The 15,919-nt window shown below is 42.2% G+C and overlaps 1 protein-coding gene across 4 annotated transcripts in view; it reads right to left on the bottom strand.

Moving 5' to 3' along the window:
* Positions 1 to 9,384: 9,384 nt before the first annotated feature.
* rbms3 (RNA binding motif, single stranded interacting protein) overlaps positions 9,385 to 15,919 on the bottom strand; it is a 120,692-nt gene continuing 114,157 nt past the window's right edge. For 2 of the 4 annotated variants that reach the window (XM_061267421.1, XM_061267420.1), the window contains exons 12-14: positions 13,151 to 13,249; positions 11,395 to 11,513; positions 9,385 to 10,701 (exon numbers count right to left, since the gene is read on the bottom strand). In XM_061267421.1, coding sequence (XP_061123405.1) covers positions 10,698 to 10,701; positions 11,395 to 11,513; positions 13,151 to 13,249 — 222 coding nt within the window. In that variant the 3' untranslated portion in view covers positions 9,385 to 10,697. The remainder of the gene's footprint in view (positions 10,702 to 11,394; positions 11,514 to 13,150; positions 13,250 to 15,919) is intronic. The other 2 variants (XM_061267423.1, XM_061267422.1) reach the window with 2 other exon arrangements.

Genomic DNA, 15,919 nt, shown 5'->3' with positions numbered 1-15,919 from the left:
GTAACATCATACAGCGTGAGCCAGCTCCAGTTTGCACATCTTAATCTTCCCTACTGTGTACCCCTGTTGTCCAGCTGATACCATGGTAACCGAACCGATTCGGTTTGGTTTTTACTAAGACGGCACACGCGCGCACACACACACACTTTCCATGGCTTCAGAATATTATGCAGAGCCAAAACACTAAAAGCTACCCCTTTACCTTAACAATTTCCTTTTCTTCAGGAAGACCAACATTTCTGTTTCCAACATTTCAGCGCCGTCCATTTGTAAACACATTTATGGTTGACTAATGAAATAGGTGGGCCTCAACCGGGTGGGTAGATACTACGTGGAAAGATGCTGACCTGCTTCCACACACGCATGCAGCATTAATAAAGGACATGGAAGTACTTACGAAAGAAAGTTCAAGCCCCTCTTAGATTTCTTTCGTAGCGGAGCATGATTTTGGTCTGCCGCAGACATAACACGTGTCGTGCGGCATCATTCTGGAGAGATTCCAAAACATTTGGCCTGGAGGAGGAAACACAGCTCGAGAGGTATCCATTTCAGCTGTGCGGACGCTATTTATGTATGTAATTATGTGTGCTGCACATGTGCCACACATCATTTATTTCCTTTGCTTACACTTTGGGAGCGTCTCAAATCCAGGACGGCCAAGTGGCCGTCGACTCCGACACGTGTATTTATAGTAGGCTATTTCCCCCTGCTTGATGGCCTCGAGCAAGTCCAGTCCACCATCATGGCCATTGTTATTCGTGCAAGGGAGGGCATGGCTTCTGTCATATAGGCGCCATTCTCTTACCATGCTGTCAAAACACGGAGCCTGATATGGAGAACAGGAACAAATACAATGTGTTATTTTAGGGCAAAAATTGGAGGCAGAGAAATCCTATTTTCAATGCTCTTTTGAAAACAACACTGAATATACTCATTCACAGTATTAGAAATCATATTGGTCAGGAAATATTTCTCTCATGACATGACAACGAAAAGAAATATTTCAATAAACACTTACCTGAGATGCTGAGAATTTTGATGTATTCATGTTTGCGGGTTGTTATTGAAGTGTTTTGGTGGTCCAAGTTGGCTTTAACCAGTTGTGACTTTGTCACAAAGTTAGTCGGCAACTTTTTGTTGTTGGTCGCATGCCCTAGTTAACAGAAAGTGAAGCAGGATGATGTGAGCAAGTTGGAAGAAAAGACCAAAAACCAAAGTGGAGGGATGCAGGAAGCACGGACCTTGAAAAAAAGAAAAGGAAAGAAAACAAAAGGCACAAGGAAGACTCATACCAAAAGAGAAACAAACAAGACGAAAAGTAACAAAGAAAAGCCAAAGAAAAATGTACCTGAGTGACTGGTGGACGCTGATTGATGGACACGAGGAACAATGCCGACGGCAAAAGGTGAAAGAAAAAACAACATTGAACAAGGTACACCGAAAAACCAACAACAAAAACATTCATCATGATCATTTGCATATATTTTCTCCTTCAACTTGAATGAATTCTAATTAAAATATCTCTTGATTCTAATTTTAACGAGGCAATATTTTTTAACCAACCTTTGACGGACAGGCCAACGAGTTTAAAAGTACAGATGCGTCCTCACTTTTTCTTCCCTGGCTGTTTGTCTGATTTAGCACACGGAGCTCACACTCGGAGGCCATTAGATTTTCCAGAGGCTAGAGTTTTTTTATTTGATGGCCTTACAAATCTATAGCAGTGTTCCCTTCACAGTTTCACAAATCTGCACGAGCGGCGTGCCAGGTCAGCCCCCGGAGCATGTTGAGTCTCCTGTGTTTTATTACGGAACTATTTACTGGCTTCTCATTGTTGCCGTAGCTCACATCACTTTCACCCGGTGGTGGCCGTGAACTATTTGAAACATCTGATGGACTACGTCCAACCTATTGTGAGGAATGAAATTCACACAAGCAGCTAACATTTCGAATTGGATTTTTTCCTGCACTACAAGTTCAACTCTGCAGCTATCAAAAGCGATAATGCAAATAAAGAAATTCTTTTATTTCAAAAAGCCAAACCGCGACCATGCCAGCTAGTAACTTCATTTATTGTTGAATACATTCATGGTGCTCCCTCGCCTCTCAATTTCAAATTTAGAAACAATGGCGACGCTATTATTATCGTTTCCTGTTTCAGCTTGATGGGAAAGAGACAAAAGGTCCGTGTATGTATGTGGATCTGCTGGAATAGTAGCATCAAGTTTACGCACTTTGCTATTGTTTTTTTTTAGCTCAACCGATGATTTACCCAGCTTCAGAAGACAATTCCGTAAAGAATGGAGTCTGAAGTGTGCATGGTGACATTTCAAACCATATCTTTTGAGCAAGTCCAATCGGTTACAAAGCAGTGGCCGACAGAAAGTGGAAGGTCAAAGTCACGAGGTGTCGCTTTCATGATCACCTCGCTGAGCTTTTGGCACACTCTGCCACCTGGGGAACAACAATACCTCCCGTGCTGCCTCCTGGGAAACAATTCTTCCACTAATGTCAGGATACCATTCAATACGCACTTGGCCGTGCTCCTGATCCCTGCGACGCAACGTCACTAATCCGTCGAAATGGTGAATGGAGCTGAGATTTGAGCCAGTGCGTTGCCACAGGCAATGCATTGTTGATGGGGGCCACCACGTGTCTTGTCCTTTGTCGTCTTGAGAAGTGGAGACGGACAGACAAGCAGAAAAAAACCCCCACTTTGGACTCTCCACTTCAACAAAAACTTCCAAAATACTATTTTATAGGGTGTGTGTCAGTCATGGTACCTTGGAATCATCATCACTCCCTTATGGCAGCGCTAACAGATGGACAGAGCATATAGTATAGATATATACGTATAGTATACATATCTACATATATCCACATATACGTATGTACTTATATATCCCCACACCTGGCATTATTCATTTATTTAGAGTGTTTGTGTGTGAGAAAGCGCAATAGCTATAACTCATTGTGCTCTGGTAAAATTGACAGTTGCCCAGACTTGCAAATTTTACAAGCATTCATTTTATCTGTGAAAGCATATCATTCACCAGTTGTTGTTTTTTTTTCTGCTCTCAAAAAGCACTGCCTGATGTGAACCAGGGGCTCTCAGAATATTCCGTCAAATATTGTAGACGTGCACGAGGCTCACAGAGATGTTTCTGAAAGACTGAAAATGGAGACCATTCACCTCTGCATATATACTTTAAATATAATACACGCATATTGAGGTGATTCAGAAACCAGGCCTGTGCGTTTCATTTCATTATAGTATGTCGAGCACGGCAATGCCGGCAGAGTCCCACTTGGGTTAATTAGGACTCTTTTAGTGCTGTATAAGCTAATAAGGGAGCACCAGGTGTCTGTTTGCTTGCTGACTAGCGCAGATTGTTGATTGAATCCCAAAAAGTGCTTACACGGCGTACACGGACGTTCCACAAATACACGCATATATAGTAAACATACATGCACTTATAGTATACGTATGTATTTACATATAGAATGTATACGGTACACTACATGTGCATGAATAATCAATATTATATATAACCAGCAAGCTCAGGCAAGTATGGGATGTAGTTGTCTTCATATACTGGTATAAGCTTCGGCCAAGATTTGCCATCAACTAACACCAGGTTCTCGCTTTGTTAATCCTACACACGAACAAGTCGATTGTCGTATTTGTACAGCAAGGAAGGAGGGTATATACTACGTATGTACACATGCTTGCTTCTCAATCAATATACGGAAGCATTCAGCAGATGGCAAACGCTGGACGTGGAGATGTTCTGGATCGGTACCCAGCTGTGGTTGGAGTGTTCTGTTTTCAGCTCGACCCAAAGATAACATCAGTGTTGGTATGCTGCACCCTTGTGGTGCTCTGCTCTGCTACAGCTCTCCAACCTGATAAAACAGCTATTAGGCTCCAGAGGAGTGAGACGGAATTTGGGGAATTTATCTCACATTGGAAAGCCATGTCGTTGAGAAGACGGCAAGAAGGGGATATGGAAAGATTAGGAGGAGTTGACAAGGGCATGAGACGGACAGATACGGGCTCTTGCTGATGATCGATGCATTTCGTAGCCTCTTCAACATAACATGTTTCATACATTTCAAAAAGAGAACATTCAGAAGACAGTAATAGACGGTAAAAGACCGTTGGATATACGTATCGTATTACATGAGGTGTGATCTGTTTATTTTAAGTGGGACTTCAGTAGTCACTATAGTATGAGAAATATCTATATCTCGTATATATTGCTATAGACGTAGATATAGAGTTATTAGAGGCGTGCATCTCTCGAATAAAACACCATATGATCCCTTGATGTACCGTATTTTCCGGACTATAAGGCGCACCTAAAAGCCTAAAATTTTCTCAAAAGCCGACAGTGCCCCGTATAGTCCAGTGCGGCTTATATATGGACCAAATTCCTCAATTTAAACTGGCCCGAAGCATTGTGTCATGAAATCAATCATAAGTGGCCCGCTGAAGACTATGAATCATGAATCGAAAAGACTATGGATCACTATTTTGTGATTATAAAGTAATTGGTTGCATCTGAAGTTGAAATAAAAAAGATAAAATGGAGAATGATTTGATTTGGATTAAAAATGATGACATGATGCATTAATGGTGCGCCTTATAGTCCGGTGCGCCTTATAGTCCGGAAAATACGGTACTTGAAAGGGTTTAAATTGCTGATCGGTAGTTATTGCCGCACGTTTCTGGTCTCAAGAATATACATACGTACATAGTATATCTACCTCGAGGAGGTTGTTTGGCTTCAAAGAGCTCTAAGAACCAGATGGTGGCATCACTATTGGGTTGGCTCAAGATACGTCTTCCTTCCATCCTGACACGTTTGAGAGCATGTACGCATTCATTCAATCCATCCATTTCAAGGAGTCAATTGTTCCCTATTAAGATGTCCTTCGTCCCCCTCATTACGTTCATCTTGCTGGGGGAAGACGCTCTCAGGCAAGCGGCGACTGCATCCGCCCGTATCGACTGTACAGGCGGTGACAAGGACGCCGATTGATTGGGTTTAAATAAGAGCCAAGAGGAAGATTGATCGCCATCGATCGGCTCGCCAACCACCGGGATGCTCCTCCATCTTTGATCATGACCACTTTACGCCCAATCAAGTACGCTTGAGCTGTGATCGGGGGTAATCCCATCAAGGGGGAGGTTCTCCATTTGCCGAGGCTCTAATTATGAGTCGGATGTTGAGATACAAGGTCAAGCGTGTAGCAGGTGCCATCAAGCACGGCCATAATAACGGGGCTTCCACTGCAGATATGGAAAAGATAACACGTGGTCCTCTGAGATGAGAATGACGGGAGTTGTTGCATCACGAACGCTTCCATAAATACCCACATGATGCAAATTGAATGATAACAGCAGTCTTTGGTGCTTTTTGACAGGTTTTTTTTTTAATTGAAAGCTTCATCAGAGAGAGGAAAAAAAAAGACTCATTAAATCCAAGTTCACATCCACAGATGTACAGATAGCTTCTCAAAGATCACACACACTGAGCAGCATGTGCGAGGCGTGAACACGTCCTGCTTGCCTTCCTGCCTGGTGCTGAAGACAAGTGAAGTAAAAAAATAAACGTAAAAAAAAAAAAGCAATAGAAAGCAACAGAAAAGAAAAGTCACTCTGCTGTCCAAGTAGCACTTTTCTTTTTTCCCTCTTCTACCTACGGCGGGCGCTTCATAACAACAACAACAACAACCTGGTCAGCCTTTTTTCTAGTGATTGATGCATGGTGTATTTCACAAGGAGCTGATTTAACTCATGACTGCGCTCTGAGCCCTGTGTGGCCAATCAATAGCTTTCATCAAAAGTCAACCAAAGCATCAATTAAAAAGCAGGAGGTCCCTGTTCTTGCTGGGTTTTGTTTGTGTGTGTGTGTTTTGGCCAGGGCACTCGGAGCAATTTTCTTGCTGCATTATGCGAGTGTGTGTGTGTGTGTGTGTTAGCCTGGCATGTGATGAGCTATTGAACCACGTCTCTCGCTTCCACCCGATGGTGAAAGTAAGTGAACCAATAGGAGCAGCCTCGTTCGTGTGCATTGAGAGTGACGCACTTAACGCACTTAAGGAGAGCTGAAGAGATTCTGAGAGAGGACTGACAGACTGAAAAGAAGAAAAAAATAGCACATTATTTTAAAACTGTGAGGGGAAAACAGAATGATGATACAAAACCTTTTATGTCATTTTTTTTGGTTCTAATCAAATCTCTCAGTATATACGTACATGCGCAAAACATCCAGTTAGGGTTGTCCTAGATTTCATTTCGGTAGTATCGTTCGAAAATATGAAAAGGCTTGATGTGACAAACAAATGAGGGTCATTACTGCAGGATATTGTCAACAAACTGACCAAATTCACCCCAATGGCGGAGCTAGAAGAGGGTCTGTGGGGGCACTGACCCCCCCCCCCCCCTCTTAAATATGCTTGGACTGAAAAGTGTTTTTTTTTTTTTTTTTACTTGTCACTACATTAGAGTACCAGGAAAATTACAAAGCGTCACGATCAACAGTGAACTGCAAAAAATGTTGTCATTGTCCTGGCTGCTCAGTACAATCTGGCTAATTTTGTAATTTTTTTTTCCCCCTGGAGCCATCGTGTGTGGCAACCTTCCAGCACTTCAATTTAGTGTTACTTTTATTTGAATGTAAGACTAACATACAAGACAAACAATTGCACTGAGATTCTTTTTGGACCCAGCCACACTCCCTTGAATGCAAAATGGTCCACCTGCAGAGGGCAGTGAGTGAACACATTTCAAAGCCAAGCCAGCGACTCCAGCGTCAATTGCCTGGGTTCAAACGATGCACCAATGATGCTGCTGATGGTGCCACAAACGGATGGAAATGAGACACAATTTGCAGCAAGCACCCGGACGGCGCGCCATTACGAAAACTCCACTTCTGTTGGTTTAGCTCGCTCATATTTCAGATCTATGGGGAACTATAATAAATGTGTACTAGGAGCAAACCCATGCCTCTTTCCCCGCATTGATTCTCCATTAGCAAAAATGATGCATGTCTTCCTATTTGTGGTGTTTTTCTTCCCTCTCTCATAATTCCATTACTATTGAATCTCAGGCCATTTCTGGGAATGGCTACAGTCGCCAACGTGCACATTCTGCATTATGAGTTCTATTTGGATAATTAATGTCAGGAGAACTTTATAGCTACGCGCGTTGAGAAACAGAATTGCTCCGTAAAACAACCCCTTGCGCGTACAGGGGATGAAGAAATGACAGGAAGGAAATAAAAGTGGGACCAGACCAGGCAGTTGTAATGTGCCAGAATTTTAGAAGCTGCAAAGCCCGGGTAGGGTCGGCTGAGTGGCAGGTCAAAGTCAAGAGAGCGCCGGTTGATTTGATTGAACGTTACGAGGATGACTGTCGTGAAGGAAGCTCTTACAGGTTGGACCTCTGGAGCTATTAAAAGTCAGCACGGGGGGAAATAAAATGGTGATTGTTTCAAATATGGCTGGGGCATATATGAAACGGGGTTGAAGGCACAAGCCAGTGACAGCCAATCCTTTAGCACCATATCGAAGCCATCATGTTAGGTTTTCAAGCAAGCTCCTTAATGTGCTTTACTTCTTAAATACAGAATGATATGAAAGCTCAGTTAAAAGGCACTACATGCACCGTTTGATTGTGAGAACATAAGCCAAACATAACCATCACAGTCCAAGTCAACCTGGATTAAATCCCGTTCCAATGCTATCGCACAATGGTGAATTAGGTTCACCGCCTCATGTTGTGCAAAGGAGAAGCAAGTAGCACCCTTCCGCCTGTGGCCCATTTTGATGCGCCTGGGCCAGGTTAGCTGTGGCTTTTAACGCAGTGTCAAGCATGTGGAGGAGCTACCAAGCTAGCAGACCAGGAAGGCAACAACGTAGCAGAATAGAAGGACCTGGATATCTTGAGCACTGCCAATGACTCCTTGCGGTCCACTCAAGTGCATGCGTGTGCTTAAACGGTCAGGAACAGACTCCATGAGGGTGGCGTATTCATCCAAAATCCACAAGTGGGGCTTGTGCTCACAGCCTGGCACCAAGCAGAGAGCATCAGATAGCCCTGTTTGCTTTGCAAACGAGAGCAGGCTGGCACAGAATAGAACACAGACAAGAGGGAGTCTGGAAAAGCTGTGGAGAACACCAACTGCTCCAGGAGGAGATTCTCAGATCCAATGTCAGATCATGTGCTGGTGGATGGTCTGTCCCCCAGACTTCAACCCAATCAAGGACCTCGGATTTCATTTCTTGATTTTTCCATTGCCATCAGGCAGTAACACTGGACTTGGATTTGCATGCTTTGGTGACCAACTCCATCTTAATTACAATCATCACAGAACACAAAGCTTTCCCTTTTTCTGGAAGAAATAGTTATCGTGAGGGACACAGGAGTGGAGACTATCGTCCCACAGGGAGACGAATTGGAGCCGTCAAGCCTCATTGGGAGGATGACTGAAATTGGTTTGTGGTTCTGCTTCTGCACTACCAACTTACCGTTTCACACCGGTCGCAGGTTCGGCAGCTCGTGTAACAACATACGATGATAAATAGGTCAACCGTGCGTGGGCTTTCGATCTCTGAAATTTCTATTTCAAATATAATTGACCTAAAGAATTCACTAATAACCCTCATTTGTTTTATTTTGGTCACAAATCACTTCGGAGTGTCTTTAAAACACGACAGACAAGTTCATCATTTTGTATACAAAGAGAGAGTTGATTTAGAGCAAAAAAAATAAAAAATAGAAGCTAAAAAATAAGAGCAGGGCTTAGTAAGCAACATTCCTTGATCACTTTACACAAATTCCCCCCTGTGTGATGTTATTAAAAAAAAAAGGTGTAAATTTCACTCGGGCTGTTTGATCAACAATGGGACATGAAAAGAAAATAAGGAAACTGCCACTGGTGCCACATCATGCATCAAAGTACGGTTTGACGTGTGCGTGTGTGTGCGTGTCTAATGAAGGATCCTTAAGGACTGGTCCGGCCGTCAAGGTCAAATAAAAGAAAAAACAACAACGAGAGCAACAACATCAACAACGAGAACAACAGCAATATCAACATCAACACCATCATCAACATCAACAACAACCAACAGAAAGTAAAAATGAGACGGGGAAAAGAAAAACAACAACAACAACAACCTCTGGTTCAGAGTGTATCTTCATCTTTGGTATAAAAATGGCCGTCCATGGGCTGCATTTGATCCACAACTAGGAAAGACTACAGAAATTGTCAACAATTTCCTCTATTGCTTTTGCACTGATTGATCTCAACCATAAGCTCCTATACTCTACTGTTTTTGTTTCACTGCCATTTTTTGTTGTTGTATTTTTGTACGTTTTATACTTTTTTTTTTTTTTTTTTTCTCGTGGTTTTTTCTTTTTAAGATTTGCAGTGTGACAAGCAAAGCGGGCTAAAAACATCTTAAAGCTCATAAAAAAATGTAAAATGTGGCAGATAAAAAGCTGTAATGTCATTGACAGCAACATTGCTTGGTAAATAATATTGATGACCATAAAAAAAAGCGAGTTCAGCGTTTTGCTGACAGACTGCATCCGAGACGCAGGACGTTTCCTTATAGTTTTCTTTTTTTTTTCTTCTTCTTCTTCTTCCTCCTCATGGTGAAAAAATCTCTTCAGAGCTCAAGTCTTTCCGCAACAGGCATTTAGTTCTTTTAACACATTGTTACATCTGACATAATCATTATCAAAGCATTCTTCTTGTGAAGAAAAGAAAAGAAAAGAAAAAAAAAGCTCTTCTCTATTAAATCTGTACAGCTTATGTGATAGATTCTGTTTCCTCTTTAAATGACACATCCAGTTTCTCCAACCTTCCAAGTGGTCCAAAATACTGATTGGTTTCTGTTTCTGTTGTGTGTTGCCCCCCCCCCCGACCAGACGTCAGACTTGAACTTGGAAAAAAGTCACTGGCGCCCTTCAAATTAAGGCCATGAAGATTCAAGAAAGAAACAACAAAAAACAAACAAACACTTTTTTTCTCATATATATCTAGAAAAGTAAAATTTAACACTAGAACATAAAAAATATTGAAAACAACGTTTAGCTTAGTATCTGAGGAAGACAATCTCTGTGTGTATCTCAAACACGACTCCCTCTTTCTAATTACAAAATAAACTTCACATTCAACCTTTTTTTTGTCTTTATCTGTCTTTTTTTGTTGTTTTTGCTTTTTTTGTTGTTGTTAAATTGGATGAGAATTTTCTTTGAGAAAATTCCCTTCCTTCCTTCCTTCCTTCCTTCCTTCCTTCCTTCCTTCCTTCCTTCCTTCCTTCCTTCCTTCCTTCCTTCCTTCCTTCCTTCCTTCCTTCCTTCCTTCCTTCCTTCCTTCCTTCCGGCCCTTTGGGCAGGTAAAATTCCATTTCTTTGCACTGTGCCCCCACAATATCCCAAAGCCTTTTTCTCAGCATCCAATGCTTCCTTGTTTTTTTTTGTTTTTTCTCCTAGTTGACCAGGTAGAAAATGAAAAAAGTGTCTCTTTTTGGTGCCTGGGCAATCTGGAAGCAATCTCCTCTTTTCTTTTTTTTCTTTTTTTCTTCTCTTTCCTTCCCCTACATTCGCCCCTCACATTCACAGTGCAGCCACCTTATGTCTCAAGGCAACGCTGTCACAGGAACATTCTCTCAGGCCGTTGCTATCTGATGGGAAAGGAGAAGACATGGAGAGAGAAAAGATACAGTTGCAATCAAAATAGAGCAAGCCAAAAAGCAATAAAGATGACCTTCCAGGCTGGGGACTAAGAACAGAATCAGAAAAGTTCCAAATGCTGCTGCCAGAGGCATGCAAGTCGCAAGCAAGTCTCAACTCGTAACCTTCACGTGTCACTAAAGTCCGAACTGAAGCATGTTGGAATGTCCTCCAGCAAGATACTGAACCCCAAGTTGCTCCTGACCTTGTGTCATCACTATGTGAAGACGTAGTAGCTCAAAGTTCAAATAGAGCTAGTCAATTTCATAGAGTAATAATTAAGTCGAGCTTAATCCACTTTAATAATACATACTATCTGTGTTATTGTATTATTGTAATTTGAGTCAGTATATTAAATTCAAATAAAAGCCATTTCCCTTTATAGTCACAATAAATAAATAAGACAACCAAATTCAAATGCTTTGGGCCATATCAAAAAGATCTTTTTTTGGCCCTAAATTCTCAGTTTAAAATGACATCAATAACAACCATTGATCATAGTCACACATGCATTCCACAAGCCTATACGATATTGCGACTCATTATTTCTGTTACACAACATCATCTGGCCGATTGAGTCGTGCAGCGGTCGGAAACGACAAACAGAAGGAATACAGTAACTGCCCTTTCCACATTCGACTTACTTGGACTGGTACGAGTAAGCAGAAATGTGGTCGGCGCCGCCGTCCACTTGAATCTGTTGCTGCTGGCCGCTCACCTCCTGTGATGAGGGAGTCTGAGGGGAGCCATCCGTCACCACTCCCTGAGAACCCACATTGAGGTCAAGGGTCAACTTCAGAATAATAATATATATTATATACATATATATAATATATATATATAATGATAATAAATATGGGATTAAAGTGGCCATCGAGCTTTAGAATTTGATTGGGTGCTTCATAAGCAGGTATGGCTGTCTTGAATTTGAACATTTCATTGGCAGCGGAAGCCAGTTCATTTAAGCAGTGAACAACATTTCCATTTCCAAATGCCATTTATCTTATAATGAAGCTAATAAGGAAATTGGGACGACAAACAGACATAATGGAAAAACGTACAGTGCAGACGCACCAGTGTGCATATCGTTATTTGGAAAACAAATGGAAATAACACACAGACTCTGGCCATTCATTTTCCGGCGAGCGAGTGAGCCATCAGATTTTCTTTTTAATAAATGCACAAAGCTAAAGAGGATATTTCCCCCCCCCCCCTCACTGAATTGTTCACAACAACCTGTTTTATATTCCAACTATGTTTGGCCGCATCATGCCAATCACTTTTAACAAGCTCTCAAAGATACTGTCTATATATCAGCCCCCCAGACACCACATGATGCATGGATATCCGCTGGGACGCTAATGCCGCCACTGAGTGGACACTGGTGAGGAAGATGGAAACGGTAAACAGGGGCCCGAGGCGACGCTACGACTACATCTCTCTGCCGCCCGCTTTCGGAGAAGAGAGGAGAAACTAATGTGTCTGTCAAGGGGAAACTGTCATTGTCTGTGCTTGCGGCGCTAGCCAGAGCGCTGTGGCTGATAGATGTGTGTGTTTCGGCTACCTACAATCCCTAAGCATGTGTGTGCGTGTGTGCGTGTGTAGGGAGACAGCGGCGGCTGCACTGCATCTCACTTGAGCTCCTGTCATCTGACACACGACTGATAGTCCATCTAAATACGACCACAGTGTCAGCTGCCAGACAGCTTTCCCACTCTTCCGTGTTCATGATTTGTCATATGCTCCACAAGCTACTTAAATGTAAAATACTAGGGAGTAGGGTGTTTTGGATATTATATGCCGAGATAGCAATTCTATTTGCTGCCCCTAGATTCCATCCTAGGAAAACTCTGATTTACTATGTCCCGCTAAGTATAAAAGGATGTCACGGAATTTTTGAAATCTCAAAGAAAACTGAAATGATGGTTTTGGGTCCTAAAGATGGTCTCTATAAGAGAAATAAATAAATAAAATGCATTGGAAAATTGCATGCCAGCCAAATGAATGAATACTAAGTTATTTCAAAGTCCAGGCAAAAGAGGACATCAGGTAAAAGTTTTTGCCTTAGTCAGCACGCTGAGTAAGGTAATAACATCCTGGACAATTTTAAAGTTATGGCGATAGAGGGTTTCTCGTAAAACCTCTGAGTCAGCTCGCTTGGCTTGTGCTTTTTTATTTTTATTTATTGGTAGTGGGCCAGCGCATTTATTTGTAAAAGAAGAGCAATTGAAAGTCCGCTTTCAAAAATGTGTTTGTTAAGAGGCTATTTGTGAGTTGGTTCAGAAATGGTTCATGTTATGGCAGCGTAAGTGATTGGCCTGTCAGGAGTAATGAAGTAAGTCTTTTGGTAAATTGTCTGGCCATTATTGATTCTAAGCACACGCTGCCTGGAAGTCTTACTTCGACAGGGACGGCTGTTGGAGGCACAGGAGTGTACTGGGGAATGTAGGTCCCTTGCATAGGCGCTGCTGCGGCGGCGGCGGCGGCGGCAGTCATATACTGAAACACACACACAAATGACATGCATTAGCATCCCTGCAAACAATCACTCAAAAAATGATCTGAAGAGTCAAGAGGACTCTATTTTTAGTTTCCTACCACCAACATGTGGCTTAAAAGCAAAGAGTCAAGAGGACTACCGTAATTTTCGGACTATAAATCGCGTTTCTTTTCATAGTTTGGGTGGAGGGGGGGCGATTTATACTCAGGAGCAACTTATATACATATATATGTTTTTTTTTTCGCTTTTTTGGGCATTTTACGGCTGGTGCGACTTATACTCCGGTGCGACTTATAGTCTGAAAATTACGGTATATTTTTCGTTTCACACTAACATGTGGCTAAAAGGCCAAGAGTCTCTGTTGTCTTTGCGTTCTTATTTTATAGCCACAATTGTGGAGGTGGATTTTGGCGAGCTGCATAAAAGTCCCGTTTTAATTGTCACAAGGAAATGACCGGAGACAAGGAAATGCAGAATTGAAAGGTGCTTTGTCATAGTTGATTTTGTTATCAATGATTTGTTTTTATTCCTATTCATGCACTGTGTATTATATGTTATGAGCAATATATGTATATGAAGGTAATGATAAAACCGCTGTCGGAATATTGATGATTGCTTTTTTATTGTGGCTCATAATGATGGTACTTGTGTGTTACTGTGAACTCAATTTTGTTCACCCAATGTCCTTTGGAGGGCGCCAAAAGAATACCAGTGCACTCTAGATGAGAGCCAAACGGAGGAGCATGTGAGGTAAACTAGCAAAAAAGGAGACGGCGGAGGAGGAGGAGGAGGAGGAAGAGGAAATGCCCCGCTGTATCATCAAGACTTCACAGGCAGGCAAATATGCAAGGCCACAACTGAGAAAAAGACGGAAAATAGAAAAAAGCCGCTGCTACAGGGAATGAAAGGAGGAGCAAAAAGAGAAGAAAGGGAAGGCCCCCTTACTTGTGGCGTCCATTCCTTTCGTCACGCTTCTTCCCCCATGCCCCTTTTAACTGGCTCTTAGCTCGCACCATGATGGACGTTTTACAGATGTGCCACAGGTTTGGTTACACTTTCACATGCAACATGACAGGCATGATTTGTCTGTGTGTTTTAATGACAACATGCCTGCATCTAAAGAATGCCTTGTCTGCTGTGTGGCCTCGATTATTTTTATGATGGACTATTTGGACCTCCCCCACCAATGCATAATAATTGTTCCTATTGTGTAAGACAAGGAAGCGTGGATGATAACACTGCTGCAATACAGTCCAAACGGATGTGGAATCAGATAAAAGCCACCGGGCTTCCTCTTTACCTCCGCACTCTAGCTCAGAAAAAGGAAGTGTAATTCTTTGCTTAATTCTCCCCCCTCCCCCTTACCGATGGTAAGAATTTGTGACAGCAGTCCAATGGAGGATGTAGTAATAGCATTATTTGGCTGCAGGCCCGGCGGTGCCGGTGAAGTGTCATTACGAGCGGTGTTGCTAATGGATCGGGTATGGCTCCACCGCTCGCTGCTAATGAGAGAAGCGAAAGGCCATAGACATGGATGATTAACTCCCCCCTCACCCCCACCCCCCCAACGTAGCTGCTATACACGGCCAGGAGGATGCCCCGAGACGGGAAGTTGTTATGCGAGAGTGACTCTCGGTGACTTTAAGGTTATCTCACTGTCTCCATTGTCCCGCTCACAAAGGGCTGAGGTGGAATAGCCAGACTTGGTGACACATTACCACGAGCCTTCTTCTCGTGCACCTTCCTGTCACTTCCTCTCATCCTGCCATCATCTAAAAGGGCCTCCTATGAGATTGTTCAAGTGACCTTCTCCTTGGCAAATCAGAATCATGCATACCAATTTCTCCCTCTCTCTCTCTCGCTCTCTCTCTCAGTCTCTTTTTTTATCTCCTCCTTCCCATTTACCCATTCAGCCGACTCACTTGTGAAGGCTGCATGAAAGCAAATGAAGTGAAGGAAGAGGTAATTAGCAATATCGGAATGTACCTGTCAAAAGGGGACTGTCCGTTTGAAACGTTATATTTGGCCGCAGAACTCCATATTGAATTTAATTTCGCTTTAACAAGAAGATTCAATACAATTATCCCTTTAACCATAAGCATTAGTTAAGCTATTTAAGCAGCACTAACAATATAATATAATATAATATAATATAATATAATATAATATAATATAATATAATATAATATAATATAATATAATATAATATAATATAATATAATATAATATAATATAATATAATATAATATAATATAATATAATCAATAAAGGAACCTGGCCGGTACCTCACACAAATCTGTCTTCTGTGGACATTGAAGCTGTCAATTACCAGTGTCACCATGACAACAGAAACATGGCTTGTATATAGGATGACAGAAAAAGGATAGATAGATACGGTGGATGGAGTGAAGGTCACCTCTTGTCATGTCAAACACTGTCGCCTCCACTCAAACACGCACGCAAAGCCAAACAAAAGAGAATGGAGCGAATAAGCGCCATCCACTCTGTAATCCAAACGCATGACTGATAGACTCTTGCTAAGTGTTGAGACCTCGCTGGCGGTAAATAAATGAGCGAGGGAATAGGCGACACAATGAATCACCCAGATCTTTGTCATCCATAACTAGCGCGTGCGCCTAAGGTGCCTTAGTATTCCGCAATCATCTTGC

The sequence above is a fragment of the Syngnathus typhle genome, linkage group LG20, assembly GCF_033458585.1.
Source record: "Syngnathus typhle isolate RoL2023-S1 ecotype Sweden linkage group LG20, RoL_Styp_1.0, whole genome shotgun sequence".
NCBI classification, from domain to species: Eukaryota; Metazoa; Chordata; class Actinopteri; order Syngnathiformes; family Syngnathidae; genus Syngnathus; species Syngnathus typhle.
Note: the sequence above shows the minus strand (reverse complement) of the source record. Positions and strands in the feature narration are given on the sequence as shown.